Here is a 20,402-nt window from a genome sequence, read left to right on the forward strand (position 1 = left end):
GGGGGGGGGTGTGAATCAGCATTAAGGTGAATAAAAAGAGGTATCTCTCTTCTGGAAAAAACTAATCACTGCTTCACTGTGTACAAGTCCCAGTCTATTTTATATTGTCTTTGGAATCCATGTTGGTTCTTTCTCTTGCTCCGTTTGTGGTCTTTGGTTCTCTGCCGTGCTGTTCTGGGCAGTGGGGGCGGGGCGGGGGGGTTTGCAGTAAGGTATACATGAAGCATTTCAGCTATCACCAATACAGCCCAGGCCAGAGTCCAGCTTTTTGACCTGAGCTGACATAACTGGAGAGCAGCTGAGCAGAGCGGCCAGTGCGATTCAGTGTGGCCAGTGCGTGACATGAAGCCTCAGAGGATATCACACAAATGTGAAGCTCGCTCTATATGCTTCAGATGTCCATTTATATCTAGCTGGAGTGGGGCCCACATCTTCATTAAAACTGTTAACTACTGCTTAGAGAGTGATTGCATTAGGTTAGTGTTACTTAGCACAACATAATAAAGGTAACTGATCTCCTTAGTGGTATCTTGTTACATACCACTAATGTGCTTTTAAAAAAAACTCAGTGAAAGAAGCTAATGGCTTTACAGTATCACAGACAACAACATCCTAAGTCATTGAAGTCAGAAGTAAACATGGAAAAACGAGCAAATAATTAATCATAATAATGACTAAAGAGATGTTAAGATACACAGAAGGTCTCCACAGCAAACACATCCCCAAGCAAGGTATATTGAATGAGGTCAGATACATGGAAGAGCATTCTGTAAGGAAGAGGTCAGTTCAGCATTGCTGAAAAGGAAGACCGCAGGGATAGATGGCATTAACTGGAAATATTATAAGCAATGGAAGACAAATCAATCAGTATTGACGAAATGATGCCACACACATCTGGATACAACTGGATGTTCTGCAAGGTAATCGGGAGAGCATTTAATTACTTAAGAAAATCTACACTGCACAAAAAGCCGCACTCCGGATGGAACATAGAAACTGATTCTTCCCGAATCGGCAAAAGAACTATACAAACTTGAACGCTAATAGAATGAGAGATACGGGATTGAAAGAAGACAACTATGGACTGGAGACGCACAAGTGGATTCTTGATCAAATCACACTTGAAGCACAAATGACTGGATCGCTGCTCTTATATTCGGCATACTATGAGAAGACTGTAACGCTTAAAGTCAGAAGTAAAAAATTAAGCGGATGTCCGGCAATAAGTTGCACAGACGTAGTGGTCACGGCAATGAAAATGCCATTGGAAAGCCAGACAGGACAATTCAGGATACACGCAGTTTACACATTCGCTACGAGTCCAACATCAGCTGCATCTAAAGCTGGCCGTATACTTCAGACGAAATCGACATCCGCAATCATGACCCTTTCGCCGCATGACCTGTGCTGCTCCCAGCGCTTCACCTTCTGCTTTGTTCTGATCCCACCTACCGTCCCTGAGTGCCTGACTTAAATGTGATGCCGCAGTGCTGGCCAGCAGGAAACATTATTTCAGTTACTGGCATGCTGTGCACCGCACCACACTTCAAATAATGTAAATTAATATGTGCATTTGTGTTAACAGTAGAGCTTGTAACCATGTAATGTTTTGCCCTCCAGGGTTGTGGTGTGACATAAAACAAGCAAGGTGACAGCGCCATCTTAAGTACACAAGAGATTGTTCTCGCCAGTATGTTCGATTGTTTTGACTGGATGTCGTTTGAAGTATTCGGCCACCTTAATTATAATAACAGACACTAACCCACTCTAAAGGTGTAACTGCATTTAATGTGACTTTTTAACGCAAAAATTAAGACATTTATGCGGATGAAGCTATCTGTTAATATTTAAACTCGATGCCATACTTGCACATAAAGCCATGGGTTATGGACACAAGCAGATCTATCCAGTCTTGCTACTAGGCACTTCTAATTTGGGAAGGTAATGCAAGACATAAAAATAGTTATAGATAATAAAACAGTCTAATCCATATGTCACCAATCAGAGTTGCCAGTAGAGCGGAACTTCAACCTTACGAAACAATAACCTTCACTTGGAGTCGCTGCACCAAATTCCCAGAGGATGTGACGTAGGTTTGCTCACCCCTGTGTTTGTCAGTGCTCTGTTTACTGCCACAGAATCCAGAAAGTCTGGCGTCACAGTTTATGTCTAATCTCACTGCATACAGAGATTGTGCTTTTGAGTTTTGTGTGGGAGGGACACTTTTTCATATGGTGAGGATTTACCTTAAAGGGACCACAGTCCTCGTTTGATAAACATTTCAAAATCTGGCGTCGAGCTTCTGATTGGTGAGAGGTAGAGTAGGGGTGATTGTGCAATGACACTTTCATTCAAAATGAATGACTGCACGTTTTCCACACTATTATGTTTAGTTTACTCGGCTAGGTGAGGCGGTGACCGGTACAGCGTCAAGCAGCTTGGGCATTTTTGCAGAGATGTAGCTAGCAGTTGTATGGTCAGAATGAAAAGAGATTACCAGCAAAGTGACCACATGGGGTCTCGTTTGAATGTATGTGTGTGTGTTTGTATGTGGATGGGGATGTGGCTATACTGCAAGTGCCTGTGCTTAAAAAGGAATGTAGCCATAATTGGCGTCTGTTTCCCCAGCTGCCTTGCCTGCCGTTATGGCTCAGAGAAGACTGAGGCCTTGTCTTTCAGGAGGGCCAGACAAAGATAGCAGCTCCAGCTCCCTATAGAGGAAAGGTCAGAAGGAAACATGTTACCTTCCTATAGACATGTCTGGAAAGATCTCATGATTGCAGGCCATTCACTTTCTCGAGAGCGATCATTGCTAGGCTACGTGCAGTTCTGAGACCTTGAGGTCCAACAGGACATGGCTGAGCCTCACCTTCAGGGGGATGACTCATGGGAGGTTTTAGACAGTACATGTGGTAGCCCCGGTCACAGTCGTCACAGAACAGGAGCTGGTCCTAAGGACAGAGAGAGAAAGCAGGTTTGCCTCACCAGCCCCATATTTAGGGTGGCCCTTGCCCCGATTGGCCCGAGTACGCGGCTGTCACTCTGTTGCTATGGAAGGTGGAGGGGGGTGGGGGTCTTACATCATTCTCAGAGGTGCCGCACCGGCTGCAGGTCTTGCATTCAATGCACTGCCACTGGTAGGTGCACACAGCCTGAATCATGTTGTCAGTGAACTGCAGGCAGGTGGGGTGACCTGTAGGGGATGGAGTGAGGACATGCCGGGTTATATAACGATAAACTGTTATTTCAAATCGAGAGAAACCTCACATGGACTCAAATACAACTCCTATCTGGGTATGTTCTGAACCTTCTGTGCTGCCATTTAACATCTCTGCATTTCCTCCTTTCACAATGCATCCGACATTCCATCCTTCATCTTGATACATGGTTATATATCACCATGGCTGCCTCATGCACCTGCATCTGAACCTGTGCAAGTCAAGGGTGGTGTTCTGTCTTACTACTGCTCACGGGCTGTCATGTTGTGGCGCACGGCTGGTGGTTTTTGGGGGCCAGTCCACCTGATCATCATTCAAGTTATTGCTTTTTTAGCACGGAGCATAGGACCGACATAAGCTTCTGACATCGTTCTCAAAAATGCCATCCTCCTGTCAGCTGCTCAATCAAAATTGGCAGGAAGGCGTGGGAGGAACAGGAAAGCAAAGACGAGCTCTGATTTTCCCGGCAGGCTCTTTCCTGATCGCCGTGTGTGTGCACTGCTTGCTAATTACCCAGGAAGTGACTAAAAACAGCACTCTAATTAAAGGCTATCTGGGAGAACCAGGCATGCAGCAGCCATCTTTGATGAGCCAGGGGAGCTGCATGGATTTTCCAGCATGCCATGCAGCGCAACCTGTCTTGATGTCTGGTCAGATCCACAGAGATCATATAACGAACTAGAGCAGCAATGTCGGATTTACGTTTCCCTAAAACAGGAAGGTTTCATTCTCATTAACAACATCAAAGTGTTTATTTTAATTCCTCAGACAAGGAGCTTTTCACACATCGGACCAGCTAAATCACCTAAAAGATTGTAAAATGTGCAAAATACCCCATCAGTTACTTTTAAGTGCTATTTATTCCATATGTTCTCCCCTTAAAGTTTAATGGTACCAGCACACCTGCTCCTGTAAGTGTTGGTTAATTCTTTGTCGTTGCTGATGACCTATTTTCATCCATTATGCAGAAAGCTTCAGGTTAAATATAGTGTTTATCACTCTGGAATTTTTGTTATAATTCCAAAAGGCAGAAACGTGGCTTCTGAGGAAAAATGTCGTCTCATTCTCCTTCATAGTATCTTTACACTGTAAGCCAAAAATCTGTCTGGGACTTTGTGGAAACACTGATTTTAACTGGAATTTACAGCTTAAAATAGGAATGGAACATTCAAGGGCAATGGGAATACAAGGCAGGGAACAATGTCTGTTTTTTTTTTGCTGTTACATTGACAAGCCCTGCTTTGGTTGCACGGCTGGAAGGTCAACACATACTTGGTGGATGCTTGCATGACATCTGCCTGTAATTGGGAAAGAGTAATACTGTTAAACATAGCTGACAACCCAATGTAGAGGTTCCTCAGTGGTCATTAACGTTTAACGTGTTTTCTGCTATGTGGACATATATGAACACATCTGATTCTCTCATAGCAACAGAAGGGCTGCCGTATTCTGCTATGTGTGTACGACAGTGCAACAACTCGTACAAGTCTGACTCACTTCACAGACCCAGAAAAGTCAAGTATATTCATATAACTGGAAGCCAGTGACTCCAATCAGGGACCCCAACTGGAGGGCAGACACTAAGGTGGAGTGTGGAAGCTTCCGAGAACAGGAGGGACATGATCCTCTCACAATATGGCTTCAAGTTACCGGAAGAAACAAACCGGATTGGTCCACCACACAAGTCACGTGGCGCATGTGAGCTGCACCCTGTTGCTAAGGCAACATACAGGGATAAATTGGCTGGTATACAGGCTTCATGTGACAGACAGGGGCACCAAAGAAAAAAAGCAAACAACAAAGCACATATAATTCCACAAACCTGGATGTACATACTGACCACACTACGGTTGTGTGGTATTCATGTGAAGGACTTCTACCTTGAAGAAACTTGGGTCTGGGAAAATCCATTCCATACTCTTGAAGATAACACAAGGTGCTACATAAAGAGTTGTCTAACCCTAACATCCACCTTACATATAATACCCCAAAACTATCTCTCACTGAAATTGAGACCGTCTGTCCTTGCACGTTTGACCGTTTGCATTGTACATCAAGCTGCACTTTGCATGTTTGGGTTTACCTGTAGAGTTGTGCGGAGCTGCCTTACCTTGTCTGCCAATCCTTGATATTTGGGTTTTTCTTGTCTGAATCCTACTGCAGAGTACGGGAACTAATTTCTCATCGATTTGGTTAGTGGCCATGGTGTAAACGTCTCAGTATTGGAGGGCTATGTCATATAAGTAGAGTAAGAGTTCTGGAATGCTTTTGGCCTCTGACTGGCATCCTCCAGCTCTGTAATCGTGGCACATCATCTAGAGGCAGTAGAGGACAGGGGTCAAGGGATCCACACTTTTACTTGACTCCACAAGATCAGTGCCCAGGCAAGGGGTAGCAGTGCCATTCTTTATTTGCCTTTGTTACAATAAAAATAGTTTAACTTACAAAGACTTCCGTTGTTTCATTTTGATTATTTACAGACAAAAATAAGTTTACAACAGTCAGTTTGATCTCAGCTTCATTTCAACATAGATTTCTCCTTCAATCCAGAAGGCCAGCAAAGGGGTGCGTTGACCTTCAGCCTTTGTGGACTCTTAAGAGGTACGTAAACTGCACAAGATTTCCCTGATGACACTGCCCTGACTACCTTCAATGCTGACAGTCGACTGTCCTTCGGAAGCGCACCAAGAAGCTGGTCGGAGGTCCGACGCCCAGTATGGACTTTCCACAGGATGAAGCTACATGTGACACCTTGAGCATCGAGTGAGGAAATGTACACTTTCATTCTACAATCTTGATGTCGCAATGTTGCAGGGAGCAGCTACTTTACTCACCCTGACGAGACGGAAGCCAGAACCCCTACGGAGAGGAAACTGTTCAAGAAAGGAAAGATCACACGTTAAACGTGCGGCGACTTTCCAGTTAGAGAGCCAGAGGCTGTGCTATTTGCTTCCTGGTTATAGTTACAGAGACTGTCCCTGATAAGAGCAGAGTGTGTGTGTAAGTTTGATCTGGCTCTCCCTTAAAGTACCTGAATGTTCAGTATTTGATCGTACACAAATGACATGGTAAGACGTTCTGCTTGCACCAGGAAATTCATTTGCAAACTTAATCTCATGCAGTCTTGTGTTCAGTTCAAGCACCACTGAGATTTATACAATTGTGACAAAAAACAGAACAGATACCACAAACCCTTCTTCATCTAGCTTAAACCACAACCAGGGTGATCTACCAGTTTTGCACTGCCTGTCTGGCGGCCTGCTTTCCCATTGGCATGTTACTGCTGGAAGACTAGAGCAATTCTCTCACCATCCTACTCTGGAGGAGGAGAAAGGGCAGAAGACGAGCAAAATGCTGCCGCACGTCTACCAGGCCAAGCATGACCACTTTCTATGGAACCCGGCAAGAACAGAGGCGACAGTAACCTTCAGCTTGGCTTGCTGGGGGTCATCTGAGTGTGTACTATTGAGGCACACCACTGAGGACGCATGACAAAAACCAGGGTCCGGCACATACACACTGGCAAGACATGGCTTAAAAAAACACCTGAAGAAACCTTGAGGACAGGATAACACCATTCTGGGTTATGTCATCAGCTAGATGATACTGGGGTCAAGGGGTAATGTTTGCTAACATCAAGAGGCAGTTTTTTGATTTCACATGCAGAGTCTACTGAGGGGGGGGGCAATGTCTACAAGACATTTCTAAGCCAATTGTGGAGGATGGTTTAGAAGCCAATCAGTGGTGTGGAATTGTAATACAGTCTTGCCTCTCTGGTTTCTTAAAGGCTGGATATCAGATTTCAAGTTCAATTTAATGAAGCTGGACCGACGACGCATCACCAAGCAAAAGCAGTCCCCTTTGTAGACTGCTCATGCCATCAATCTGGACTGAATGCAAGCGTGTGTGGGGGGGAGGGGAATGTAGAAGATGCTAAGAAGATGACTCAACAGAAGGTGCGTGGAGCAGCTAACATTCTCACACCTCAACTGACCAGGTGCGAAAGCGAGATGGGAACGTTTCGTATCTCTCCTCACATACGCACCTGCCTGACTGATTCAGAACCCCAGCTGGATGCGGTTTCTCGCCTTGCACTCTGAGGCGGAATGTGACGCTCGAGTCGCCCGCAGACTGGCTCCAGCCGGTTGTCTGACCCTTCGTGAGCCACCCAACAAGTGACAATATTTTTGTGGCTCACTGAATGCCTTGTGTTCTATTTCAGTCAGCCCCATCTACTGACCAGGCAGCAGTAAAGCAAACTAAATACCTGCTTCGAGCAAAGAAGAGAAATGAAGCACCAAAAAAAGCTTGTCTCAGAGTCACTGTGCATTTGCTGGCTCACAAACTAACAACATAGACTGTGAGAGAACCTAAAGGGAGACACTTAGAGCTGATCAGAGAAGCACTGTGATCCTGAGAAAGACTTAACAGCGTTTGTTGGATCAGCAGCTCAGGGTTTAGCTGTGACATGTGACCGGCCAAAGGAAATCTCAGGCTTCTGAGCCCCATCTGCAAGGCCATCGTTTGCACCCATCTGGTGGGTTCCACATGCCCAATGAGGCATCCTGCATCCCCAGCAGACGGCTATGCAGAGAGCACATACTTGGCTTGAACCCAAGAATACCGGCAGCAAAACCGACACTCACCAGTCAAAAATAAAACTTAAATGAGGAAGAATTAAATGTGGCCCATGTCTGAATGACACACTCGCCGCCATAGCCTCTCCTCTGACTCACTGTCTGTCACTGTAAACCAGCTCAGTGTTCTTGACAAACGTCTGTACAGGTTCACCAATGTGCTTCACTAGCAAAATAAAGAACATCTTACTATAATCACCGTAAGCAGCCCCTTTATATAGTAGTCTTTTTTAAAAAAACACCTATAGCTGATTATTATTACTTCCTGCAACTTTTAATGAGCTAAGACATAAGGAATGGAATAGTCCAGTGTAGAAAAGGTGCACTGTGAATAAAAACATGAGTTTCTGAGTCCAGGCAGGCCATTTATGAGACCGCCCTCTTCAGTCAGTCAATATAGACATGCTGTAAGAGTTTACTAACAGGACACACGATGTGGTTATTTTCACTCTTAAACTTTGTTCTGTGAATAATAGAGATGTGTCGTGTTTTTTTTGAGTGTGTGCCCAAGAGATGTAATTAACTGGAAATGATCAAGATTATAGCTACAGATTTAAAAAGGCTGCTTCACGGAACACCCCAGAAGAGCAAACCCAAACAGCAACCACAGTTGTACATACTAACCCGAACAAAAATATAAGAATATTGCAAACAAATACAATAAATAAATAAATAACCTTATACAATTGTTAAAGCGATGGGATATTCTCTCCGTGAAAGACGCATGATCCAACTCTTTCATTTCACAAGCAACCTCAGAATACACCATGTTACCCCCCCACCCCAAAAAAAAAAAAAGTTAAAGGACAAACAAAACAATACACAATTATACTAAAAGCCTTTGTGGATTTTCCCCCAGGGGACCCTAGTTCCTTATTCACTTCAGATTAAATGAAAACCACGCAATCACCATATAAATTTGTTGGGATTTGAACAGTGAAATTTGAATATAATGTGGATGTGAAAACTTGCTGATAGAAGTTAAAAAATAAAAAAAAAAAGCCTGAGTTGCAACTGAGGTTTGGAAACAACAGAGTTCCCCTGAAATGAGACCAGGAACACAAACGTGCAGGAGTGGGACCCAGCTGGCCCTGAGAGCTGATGTTCCGGTGGAGTTACTTGCTTTCAGTTCACCACGGCTACATGGAGGCAGGTGTGGGACAACGGCTGCTTCTAACCAAGAACATGTCAACAAGAACACCTCTTCTTTGATGCAGGCAGAGACCTGATTTGCTGCACACATCCCCAAGTCCAGGCTTCGATGGGAACCGCAGAGCAAGAGCTGGTGGTTCCCTGGGCCAATTCGCAGAGATCTGCCATGACTATGTCCTCCCGGATGCCAGTCTTAGGTGATGTGGCGCCAAACACAGAACGGAGCAGGTGGGAGTGAGTTAGTGACATTTAAGTTGCGACCCACCTGGAAATCCCAGTAAGCTGGAGTAAATCCAGACCGGTTTCTATAGTAATGGGAGCTCTTTGATGTCAGTCTCCTCTGTTCCTGAAATGGTGGAAAGACCATTTCCTTTGAACCAAAGCTGGGGTCCCCATATTCACCTTCAACAGGCAATGAGGGGCCTTCACATTCTCAGGACAGTGTTTCCCCGCGGTCTCCCCTCCCTTACGAGCAGCATCCTTTTGCTAAAGTGGGCCTTTTATCCATCGGACTTCCCCCTGCCATTTCCACAAGGATATCACCAATCCAGTGGACATTTTTCAGTAGGTTTAGTTGTCAAAGTGACACATTGAAGATTTAACAGTTCCAAATGGGTTAACCTGCCTGGTCTGTCCAGGTACCCGCACTGACCCCAGTGGTGTACCCATCTTTTTTTATTGGTTTCTTTTTTACCAGATAGTGCTTATAAAGTGTGAGTGAGTGTGTCCAGGTTAATGGTTTAAAAAAATAAAATAAAAACGCACACAAACAACTATGGCTTTTGGTTGGTTTGACCCCAACCTAAACCACTGCCCTTATCCTTCATATACTTCGGCCCTTATACTGACACATCACACTCATCAAGATGAGGTCATCCGGATCCGTATTGCACATGCTCTGAAGGACGCTGGGTGTGTGAGTCAGTCGGTCAGTCCATGCTGTCAGCATGCGGCCTGTAGAGGGCGCCAGGTTTCTGAAGTGCTGATCAGGTCTGGATAAAGGAGGGGTTTCACAGACTTGGAAGGGTCACCAGGTGAACGGGGGGGGCTGTGTGGTCCAGCTTCCTCTTGTTTGCCGGTCCGAGTTCTGACAAATTTTGCTCTGCAGGTTTCCTGTGGAAAGAAAGAGGCAGATCGTTGTCGTTGGACAGGCAATATGGTGCAAAGAGAACAATGATGGAGGAGGAAAAGGAGGAGAGTTGGTTGCACAACGGAACTTTGGGAAACTGGCAGACGTGGTGCATGTCCTGTTAGCGCAGTGCTATGTCAGCACTGGAGCCCAGGCTGATGTCCCAGCTCCCCAAATCCCTGCAGTGCACCCAAAATCCCCTTGCCATCCATGTTTTCCTCTTAGCCAACTGCTCACGTCTTAAACGTTTGGCTCACACTGCGTATTAACAGCCATTAAGCTCTCAAAAGACCCAGAAGAATGAGAACAGATGTCATATGAATGCATGAAAAACTGCTATGTCTTTGAGATAATACATTTTACTCTATGTAGATATGCTTTTAGACACTATGTTTTTAGGTCAGAGACACCCAAAGCACCTTCTTGACACCTCAACAGGCAAAGGTATGTGGCGCAAGGAGAGTGTGGGGCATCTTAGAATCTGGAGCAACGTAATTTTGCCAACCAGTTGGCTTAAATTATGTAAATGCCACCTGCGTTTTTAGCCCTTAAGTTTGAACGTGAATGTGCAGTCAGCTGACCTTCACGGTTGCCATGATCCCCTTAACCTGCCCCGTTCCTGCATAATTCCCACTGAAAGGGCATTCTGAGTTACAGGTTTAGCTGAGTCAATCAGCCTCATCATGTTTGCCACAGAGCAGTCTACACTGTATAAGCCAGGGTAACGGGGTTTGCTTGGCATTGGACGGCCAGTCTGGGTCTTTCACTCAAAACGAGGGACATGGAACCTTGGACTGGGATCAATCCCACACTCTGGATGGAGGGGTGGAAGCAGAGTGTCAAAAAGAATCGGACTGGGTCAGGTAAAAACAGACTGGGTCAGGCAGTGAGTCGTTCTCACGTCTTTGTGGGTCCAGCTTATAGGTCGGACACTTGACCCATTCGAGACATGGGAATGAGGCCAATTCCTTTCACCTCCATTACGTAACCAGCCCAAATTAAATTAAGTAATGCCTAACATCTACGGCCATGATTGATGGTGGTTCTTGTTAAACTTAATAGGGGGAGAGAAACTCATATAATTCTGGTCATTTGAGTCTGTCGATTATCGATCCTGTGGCTCAGAGACAGGAAGTCATGGAACTTAGTTAGAATGGTGATGGTGACAAGGAATTATGGGCTCCTGTTAATCAAACGGGAGACCCGGGAACCGGGACGCTTTTTTCTGGGGGACTCGGGGCTGGGGTTAGGAGATTTGGGGGGATATCATTCAGCTCTTACCTGCCGCTTCTCTGTGTCTGCAACTGGACCGATCCATGGGGTCTTGGATGCTCTTCCCAGACATGGATCCACTCAGCCGCCTCCATTCTCGCCCCCCCAGGCTGTGAGGCTCAGCCTGCTGCTTCATCTCATCCTTCTCCTGCTACAGACTGTTCACTTTCAAAATCTTCATGCTTTCCTTCAGTCTTTTATGAATTATTATTCTTAAAGCAGAACTCTGCTTGCAAATCTGCTCTATTCCATACTGTACAATTAAATCCACACGTTCCAGAGTTTTTTTTTTTATTATCCCCATCTTATATTATATTTGCATTTACCCTCTAGGAGGGAACAAAAATGAAAAATGCCAATAAAAATCTCCTGTCACCAACAGACATCAGTCAGCAGCATGCTGTCCTGTGCTTGCTGCTGTCAGACATCCGGCAAAAAAAAACTCCTAATTCATTGTCTCCTAAGTCGATAAAATGGACTATAAAATTAAAAATAAACCGAACACTTGCTTTTATCCTCAAGAATAATCAATTGTGCTTTCTGCAAAAAAAAAAAAAAAAAACTATTAAAAAGCAGCAGACTAGTCAGGTTTTTTTTTTTTAAACTTTCGTTGTTATTTAAAAGCTTTTTCTATCTGCATCGGGGGGGCGACACGCTGCCGTTGGACAAGGGCTCGTCAATCTCCTCGTCCTCGAAGCCGTGAAATGTGGACGCGTCGCTTTCCGATGTGGCGCCAAACAACTCCTCGGCCCCGCCCGTCTTCCTCTGGTCCCGCCCTCCGAGGCGTCCAGCTGACATGCATGATGAATATATCAGCACGGGGGGGCATGGCAATACACCGCAACAACCACAAAGCAAAGGATGGCAGCCAGCCTACTGGGCCCTCAGCAGCCTGGGTCTTGAGTGACGGTAGCAGAAAGCAGGAGAGGTAAGGATTGGGGAGGGGGGGTGGGGTGGAAGGGCAGGCCAGTGTCACATGACACATCTACTTCCTGATTCGCAGATAAGGAAAATCACTGGAGTAGTGGCTACTGTGCGTCATACCAAAATCTTAAGGGAGCGCTTTAGATCTCGCTGTGACATTAGCGTGTCCTACAAACGATTAGCCCTGGCTGCTCGGTAACTAACGGCAACTGTCAAGCACAGCGCGTCTGCTCCTTATATGGAAGAGGCGGCTGTGGCGGCTGTCAGATAATGGCCCACTGTGAAATCTTCCAGAATTCTCTCCTTAAACATTGGGTCGGTGCCTGCCACCAGACAATCGTTAATGGAGTAACGATTTTGTAACTGATTTCAGGACCAGTCTGTTAAAGGCAAGAGACTGCTGTTCTTGCAATGCAAAACCATGAAATCCCTCATGGGGGAAATGAGAGTTAGCAGGTGCGAAAAAAATCAGACAGAGACAGAAAGTGGCATCTGCAGCTGCATCAGTAAGGTTCACTATTTCCCAGGTTTCTCAAGCTCTCAACTGAAACACACATCAGATGGAAGATGAGTGTCTGGATGATGATGGATGATGGAATTTAGTTAGTGTGGAGGATGTGATAGAGCTAATGTGACATGATGAGATGGGGAGCGCTAACTGGACCCCAGCCTCCAAGCCAACAGAGCAACAATGAAGAACTTTCTACTCTATCTATCAAATTTCACACTGACCCCATTTAAAGTCTGCCAACACTCAACCTGATCTGAGGTCAGAAAGGAGGTCACCCTGTAAACAACAGTCTGCACGTCACTAAACCAGCAGAGACGCTAGAACTGTGTCATGAGACCGCGTCCCTGCAGGAGAAGCCTGGGCTCAGCGCTGCCCAAAGGTCAAAGGTGAAACCTGAAAACAACAGCTTGCCTTCATCGATGCAGACACCAGCACGTCTATATTTGGCCCGCAGTGGTGCACTGCATTAATCCACCACACGGACACACGCACGTCTCCAGCTTCACCCCATTTATCCCCGACTTGGGCGCCATGACAACCAGTCTGACTGCTCAGAGTGTTCCCGCAAGCCAAAGCTCACCTTTCAAAACACCGGATATTTATGTTGCCATTTAAAGTCACAGGTCCAGGTGTTTAGGTACTAACTCAGGCAAGTTGAAGTTACATGTTTAAATTGAAAAGCTTTTACTTGAAAGTTCTGACACTATGTACCGAGTCACCAAGTTGATTGTCATTTTTTTTTTCCCAGAACAGATAGGAACAAATCTGGGGAGAGGAAGGAAATTAAAACAAAACGATGCATATGAATGTCCACAGGCAGAGGAACATGCCCTCCCAGCAACTGCCTTTTACGAGGATAAATGTTTTGGACAGAAGCTATAAATGCTAACCCACATTCAGGGAAGACGAGCTACAAGGTGGGAACCCGTCACAGGGCCCTGACACATCCCCACGGTTCCCTGACACATCCCCACGGGCCCCTGGCACATCCCCACAGGCCCCTGGAACATCCCCACAGGCCCCTGACACATCCGCACGGGCCCATGGCACATCCCCACGGGCCCCTGATGAGGAAATCCCCTACGGTACCTCAGCTGTGCTTGCAGTAGAATCACACAACAGCGTGGGTGTGAACACTCAAGTCCATCAGACAGCACAAACCAGGCTGCACTCTGATGGCGGTGAGTTAGCAGTAATCGCTGGTTTACAGCATGTCGTAGGTGCCCTGGACAGTAGGAGAGACTGGCCAACACCTGCATGCCATGGCCGATGAGCAGGTCCCAAAAGGATTGCCATGTATATGGCTCCTCTTACTGGCCATAGGATATAAGCAATTGGGATAGATTTTAAGGGGACCTCAGGCTGAACTGTGAACAATTAACCCCAGGGAAAGTGCTTATTTGGACAGCAAAGCCTGGGTTATGGCTCTCTAATTATGTTCTTTGTGAATACATTTTATTAGCGTATTTATTAGCTTTGCCTGAGGCAAAACATTTTATCTGTGCAGAAGAGCAATCTCAAATTAGAAAAAATATGTAATCTTCCTGATAACAGTATCCTTAGTCCCCATGAAAGTGCCAGCAAGTGGGGGGGGGGGGGTTATTTTCTCGACGAAACACTCATACAGATTAAGAAGAGCTGACTGACATAGAACCAGGACAAATGCAGCGAAATGACAGAGACTGGGCTGTGACAAACCCCCGGGATTCTTGGCCCAGCTCCTCCCCTCAAACACCGACTGCCAATCAGTGCTTGGCACCAGCAACCTTCTAATCACAGGTACAGAGGCTCAGCCCACTGAGCTACTCAAGCAACCACTGAACTGGCAAAGAAGGCATAAAACCAGGAGGGAACTGGGTTCACACATATCACCAGCAGAAGGGTGGTGTAGTGGTTGGCAGCGCAATCTCATATACCTGGGGCCTGGGTTCAAGCCTCACCTCCCCCCACAATAGTGTGCTCACCACCACCCCAGCCTGAAAACAGTGTACCTTGCCTTGGTCCAAGACTAATAGGATAAGCATTTTAAGGAAATAATAATTGAAACTTTATCAATCCCCTGAGAAAAATCCTCCTTAGTCTCCCTCCACTGAAAGCAACTTCAGACATACCAGCAACCTTCTAATCACAGGTATAGAGGCTCAGCCCACTGAGCTACTCAAGCAACCACTAAGCTGGCAAAGAAAGTAGAAAACCAAGAGGGAACTGGGTTCACACATATCACCCCCTGGAAAAGAAAATCCTGGTAGTGTAGTGTTTAGCACTGCTTTCTCATACATCTGGGACCCGGGTTCAAGCCTCACCACTCCCACACCCCCCACAATAGTGTGTTCACCACCACCCCAGTCTGATTAGAAAGCTGCTGGTTCAAGGCCTTGGTATGTCTGAAGTTACTTTCAGTGAAGGGAGACTAAGGAGGATTTTTCTCAGGGGATTGATAAAGTTTCAATTATTATTTCCTTAAAATGCTTGTCCTATTAGTCTTGGACCTGTGCGACTCGAATGCATAGGAAGCAGTGGATCCCCGCTCCGGTGCCAGGTGTCCACCGAATGGAGGCACTGGACGATGCTGGCAGTGTGGACACAACTCATAGGATGGAGGGATGTGGGCCGGAGCGCAGGGTCTCATGGAGGGTGAAAAGAAGCAGGCAATGAGAGAGCGTGCACAGGCTGCAGAAGTGACATGGTCCCTGGATCAGCTCAGCTAAAGATTCAGAAATGCATGTTATATTCTCTTACAATATCACAATAACGGCACTGTGAAACCCACGGAGTGGGATACTGGGGCACTTCTGTGATTCCTGAGCTCTTTTCTCAAACAACTTCTGCCAGATCAAAGAAACGGTGCGGTGAGGGATTTCAGTCAGGATTAATGTTGGCTTCAGATACGAAGCTAATCGCGGATGTAAACTTATTCAAGGATTCGGGCGAGCTGCTCTCAAGGAAGCATGCGGCAAGGTGGTGGAATCCTTCGAGGCGCAGAGGGAGGGTGTTGCCGGGGGACTTCAGCATTGCCACACGCACGCTGGGGTGCAGCACAAGTCCCCTTATGGTTAAATAGGTGTTTAATTATCACTAGTGCCGTCTGGGCTCAGTATGTCGCATCCTGCGTGTGATCTTCCTGGAGGTGGGGCCGCTTTACGTCCTCATACCACGTTCTACAAAAGGGGTCTGGAGATGCTGCTCGCAGAGGACCAGGCTTAAGCGTGGACCACCAGCGAGTGCTGGGGCACGTTCCTTTGACTGGCCTCCTCCCGACATGAGGAGCTTGCGGTAATCAGGACAGAGGGGTATCAGGCTCCGCCCCCCCCAGAGTCTTTATCACAGCCAGCTGGCACCAGCTTAACGGTTTCCTGAGATAATACGCCACTTCATGCACCGTGAAAAGGCTGCTTGATTTGAGTCGCTGTTCCCATTACTAGCGACGCTTGTGGAAAAAGCCAGAAGCCACACAGACCTCCAGCAGGATTTGGTGGAAGGCGAGCCCCAGCCCACTGCCCAAACAGGGAAAAGCAGTAATACTGTAGGAGTGGTGGGGATTTGGCGAGCTTTGGGGGCGGGGGGGGGGGGATGGGGGGCAGCGCTGGGAGGAATGAGGGAGGCGGGTGAGGAGGAGTAGGAAGCAACCAATGTTTGGGCTGTGATGGATGAGGGGGTCGGAGCTTGCATGTGTGCATGCGGGGGACTCACCGGAGCGGCCGCAGTCTGAGCAGGACACCAGGTTCTCAGCCTGACACGTCTTCCTGTTCGATCCAGAGTCGCCCAGGCAGAAGTCACAGTAGTTATTGGGAATGACTGTTCCATCCGGCCCCTTCTGAGCTGCTGCGGAAGAAGCAGATGAATTAGCCGGGGGGGGGGCTGGTTTCCCCTAAACACTGCTTTACTTTAATGTAATAACCCACCATGGTCAGTAGGCGGCACAGCAGTTAAAGCTCTGTCACAGAGACATAGTTGTGGTATTTAACATAAAAGTTGGCCCACTAAAACATCCAGCCATAGAAACTGCTATCAGTTAAATTTCTGAATGTCAGTTAAATGAACAAGTTTTTTTTACATATCGGTGGGACTACAGAGCAAAGCAGCATTTTCCTGCAATGGTGTTTAATTCCATGGTTGTGCAGTGGCTGCAGACGCGAGGTCAGGCAACAGGGGGAGGTGTGTAATCCAGACCCCTAGCACAGCAAGTGTTGGCTCATGCCCTGTTCTAGGGTTACTGGGGAACTGAGCGGCTGCCGTCCCCGGCGAGCAGCGAGCTAATTGGCCGCAGATAAAACAAAGCCACAAGTATGTAAACTCAAAGCCCAGATATTTACATCTGGGAGTCGCCGGGGATGCAGTTTGACAGCGTGAAGCTCCGAGACGCCACTCTGCAGCCGCCAAAGCCACTCATCAGCACCCGCGAAGAACGCTGGACTGCGGCTGATCAGCAGCCCCTACAGAAGTTGGGATCTGAGATCTCCGTGATGCTTCAATGTCAATAAAAAGCAGAGAAGGGTCTGAGATGCCAGATCCATCTTTATTTGGGTGAGGACACGTGTATCACCCAGTAGGTACTCGACAGCCATGGGTCCATGGAGTGGGGGGGGGGCACATTCTTACGTTTGTGGTTGTTGGATCGGTGGGCTGGCGGGGACTGGGGCGGCTCAGAGTCCCTCTCGTCCTCCCCCTCCTCATCCGCCAGGTGAGTGTGGGCATAGTGGTAACTCAAGCCGGGCCGGTTCTTGTAGCGTTTCCCACAGACTGTTGGGGGGGGGGGGGTGGGGTGGGGGGGGATGTCAAAACAGATAGGGAACCATTAGCATCATCACCCTTACCGCAGGAGGAGGGCCGTCAGGGCCCATCTTTGCAGGGCTGGGGGGGTGAGACCCCAATGGTGCGATGACCAAGTTCCGTCAACAGCATGCTAAGCCATACCAGCAAAGTGAAGCCCCCTTTAGTACTGACTTGGCAGCACATCACCAATCTCACATTATTATTATTTATTATTATTATTATTATAGATACTGGTAACTGATGTTATTCCATATTAAGAACATCTTTGAGACTCAGAAGCATAAAGGACCACTAATGAGAAATCGATTAAGTGTGTCCACCCCAGAAATAAACTTCACATTATATAAATTTTTTATAATAAAAGTGGCCATCACACCTCCAGCTCCAGCTACCAGAAGAGGTGACTAATAGTTTTGCAGCACAGTCTAATTATACGAGAGAGGGATTATGGGTAAATCCATTTGACAAGACACCGCCATGATGCTGCGATGAAGCCACGCAGTGCTGATTCACGGAGCTGATGGAACAGCGGAAAGAAGGCAGGGAGAAGTGGGAGTGTGGGGAGGAGGGAGTTTTGTCTTGTTTGAAAGCCTGGCATGAGTGACATTGGTTTTATGCAGTTAGCATTCACTCAGGGGGCAGGTGATAGCTCTGGGATGGGAGAGAAAGTTCACCGTGCTTGTCTGGGTTGCCATGGCGCTACAGCACGATGCCACATCGAACCCTGGGCCCCCGGCACAGGAGAGCTGAGGGGAGACGATGTCCTCTGCCTCATTGTTGAAGTCTAAGAGGGTTTTCGAGCCCTGAGGCTCAATGTTAACTCAAGGGAATGAGAAAAAGGAGCAGGAACGCTTTGCTACATGAACAGGCACAGCATGAAAAAAACAGATATTTAAAGTTCTCCACTCATAACAGCTATGTGTGCTAAGATTAGCCACTCAACTGCAGAGGATTAGAACCTCTCACTTTAATTCTATTAGTTAATCGAGCATCATATGATCACTCTGACATTAGACAGAAGAGCTGTGTTGACGGAGAGCCTTTGGCTTGTCTGAAAGTCTAATGCGTGAGGAGATTCTCCTCTGGTTACTAAAGAAGTCTGAGCTTTCTGCCAGCAGGTAAGACAGAAAGGAACTGCAGTCTTGTGACATGACCAGCATCATTCATTGCCATTGGCCAGGTTCATTCAAGCCTGTGATTCTCACAGTTCTGACGGTCAGAGGCTAAACGAGGCAGAGAACGAGGGGCCGGGGTGGGGGTGGGCCCACAAGCACCGAGGGGGTGGGAGGTGGGGGGAGTAAAAGCGCTACAGACAGACACCAGAATCACGCTGATTTGTGCCCACACCAATTTCATGAGCGCAACACGCATGACTTGCATCGCCAACAAGGACTGGATGAAGCAGACCAAACCAAACCAATGGGGACCAATGGGGACTAGGGTAACAGCCTTCACTGCGACAGCGTGCAGGGTTCCTAAGAGCTCTACGGCTTCTTATTGGATGGCCCGATTTCTCAAGGAGAAGCACAGACGGCGGCAAGTCCGGATACCTGGGGTGGTGGTTTTTGAGTTACGCTTTTGTCTGTATCTGTCTGAAACAGAGAAGACACAGGGCAAACAAAAAGGAAAACAAGTGAGTTTAACGTAGAAATTTAACATGATCAAGACTCAGTCCCACTCGTCTGCATGTAAACTGTACGCTAATCTGAGAGCAGAGCGATACCCAGTGATCATCCACACATCCACCCTCTAGAATCCTGGCCCTTCTAATGTGGCAGTACAGGGAGATTCATTCATTTAAATAATCCTGACATTAAGCCATTTTCACCAAAAAATGAGGCTTGTTTACATTATCAATCACTTAAATCAGCTCTGTGCTAAATGGGTTCTGATGGTGTAATAGCAGTGGGAGAACTGCAGCTTTGAAAGTCAACATGAGCAGTGGGAAGCAGGTTTAGAGAGCGGGAGATTGGCAGCGCATAAACTCCACCCACCAGAGCTGAGATGCCTCCCTTAACCAATAGGACGTTCACCCCTCTGATAAATAAATCAGGGGTGGCTTTAGCGAAAGTGATCGATCTTAACGAATAACGAACAGGATAAAGAACGATGCAGGTAAAGAATGAGTGAGGTCTACGTGTGTTTCCCAAAACCCTTCATTATTCCAGAATTAACGGACGGACATTAAGTACTTTATTGGCCTCCGTGTGACTGTTGATAACAGGAAAATTGATGCCATGTATTTCAATGGTGAAAATTAGAAAAGAAATAAAAAGACACCAAAGAAACCAAAATTAAGTCCAAAATAAATTAACCGATTTGCTGAAAATATAAAAATGGGCTCAAAATGTGATGGGAAGCAGCAATAGAAAAAGGAAAATATTATTTCTCAAAAGAAGCCTTAAAAACTTACTGAGATGGTCAAAAATATACAGTGGTACCTCAGAACTCGAATTTAATCCGTTCAGAACTCTGGATCGAATCCTAAAAAGTTCGAGTTCTGATCGAATTTTCCCCATAAGATATAATGGAAAACCAATTAATTGGTTCCCGGCCCCAAAAAATGACACCAAAATATGTTTTTTTTTAGCATTTAAACACAAAATGAACCGGACAAAACAAGAGCATATACTGTACTAAACACATCTAAGCACATTTATCAAAACAGTCATTTTTAAAGTAAGAAAATAAATGTATCCAAACAATGTGCCCTGCCCCGATCGTCCGCTCCTTCCGTGAGCCACGCCCCCTCGTTAACCCCGTGTGGAATCCCCGTGTGATCAGCT

General features: G+C 46.6%; 1 protein-coding gene across 7 annotated transcripts in view; it reads right to left on the minus strand.

Annotated features, from left to right (window-relative positions):
- Positions 1-20,402, minus strand: part of dpf3 (double PHD fingers 3) — a 39,233-nt gene continuing 18,831 nt past the window's right edge. Inside the window, exons 7-12 of one of the 7 annotated variants that reach the window (XM_023802197.2) lie at positions 19,167-19,208; positions 17,443-17,583; positions 16,534-16,662; positions 3,081-3,193; positions 2,870-2,951; positions 1-2,711 (exon numbers count right to left, since the gene is read on the minus strand). In XM_023802197.2, coding sequence (XP_023657965.1) covers positions 2,644-2,711; positions 2,870-2,951; positions 3,081-3,193; positions 16,534-16,662; positions 17,443-17,583; positions 19,167-19,208 — 575 coding nt within the window. In that variant the 3' untranslated portion in view covers positions 1-2,643. Of the gene's footprint in view, positions 2,712-2,869; positions 2,952-3,080; positions 3,194-5,610; positions 10,121-11,417; positions 12,200-16,533; positions 16,666-17,442; positions 17,584-19,166; positions 19,209-20,402 lie in introns of those variants that run through there. The other 6 variants (XM_023802196.2, XM_023802199.2, XM_023802198.2 and 3 more) reach the window with 6 other exon arrangements.

The sequence above is a fragment of the Paramormyrops kingsleyae genome, chromosome 14 (assembly GCF_048594095.1).
Source record: "Paramormyrops kingsleyae isolate MSU_618 chromosome 14, PKINGS_0.4, whole genome shotgun sequence".
Taxonomy (NCBI): domain Eukaryota; kingdom Metazoa; phylum Chordata; class Actinopteri; order Osteoglossiformes; family Mormyridae; genus Paramormyrops; species Paramormyrops kingsleyae.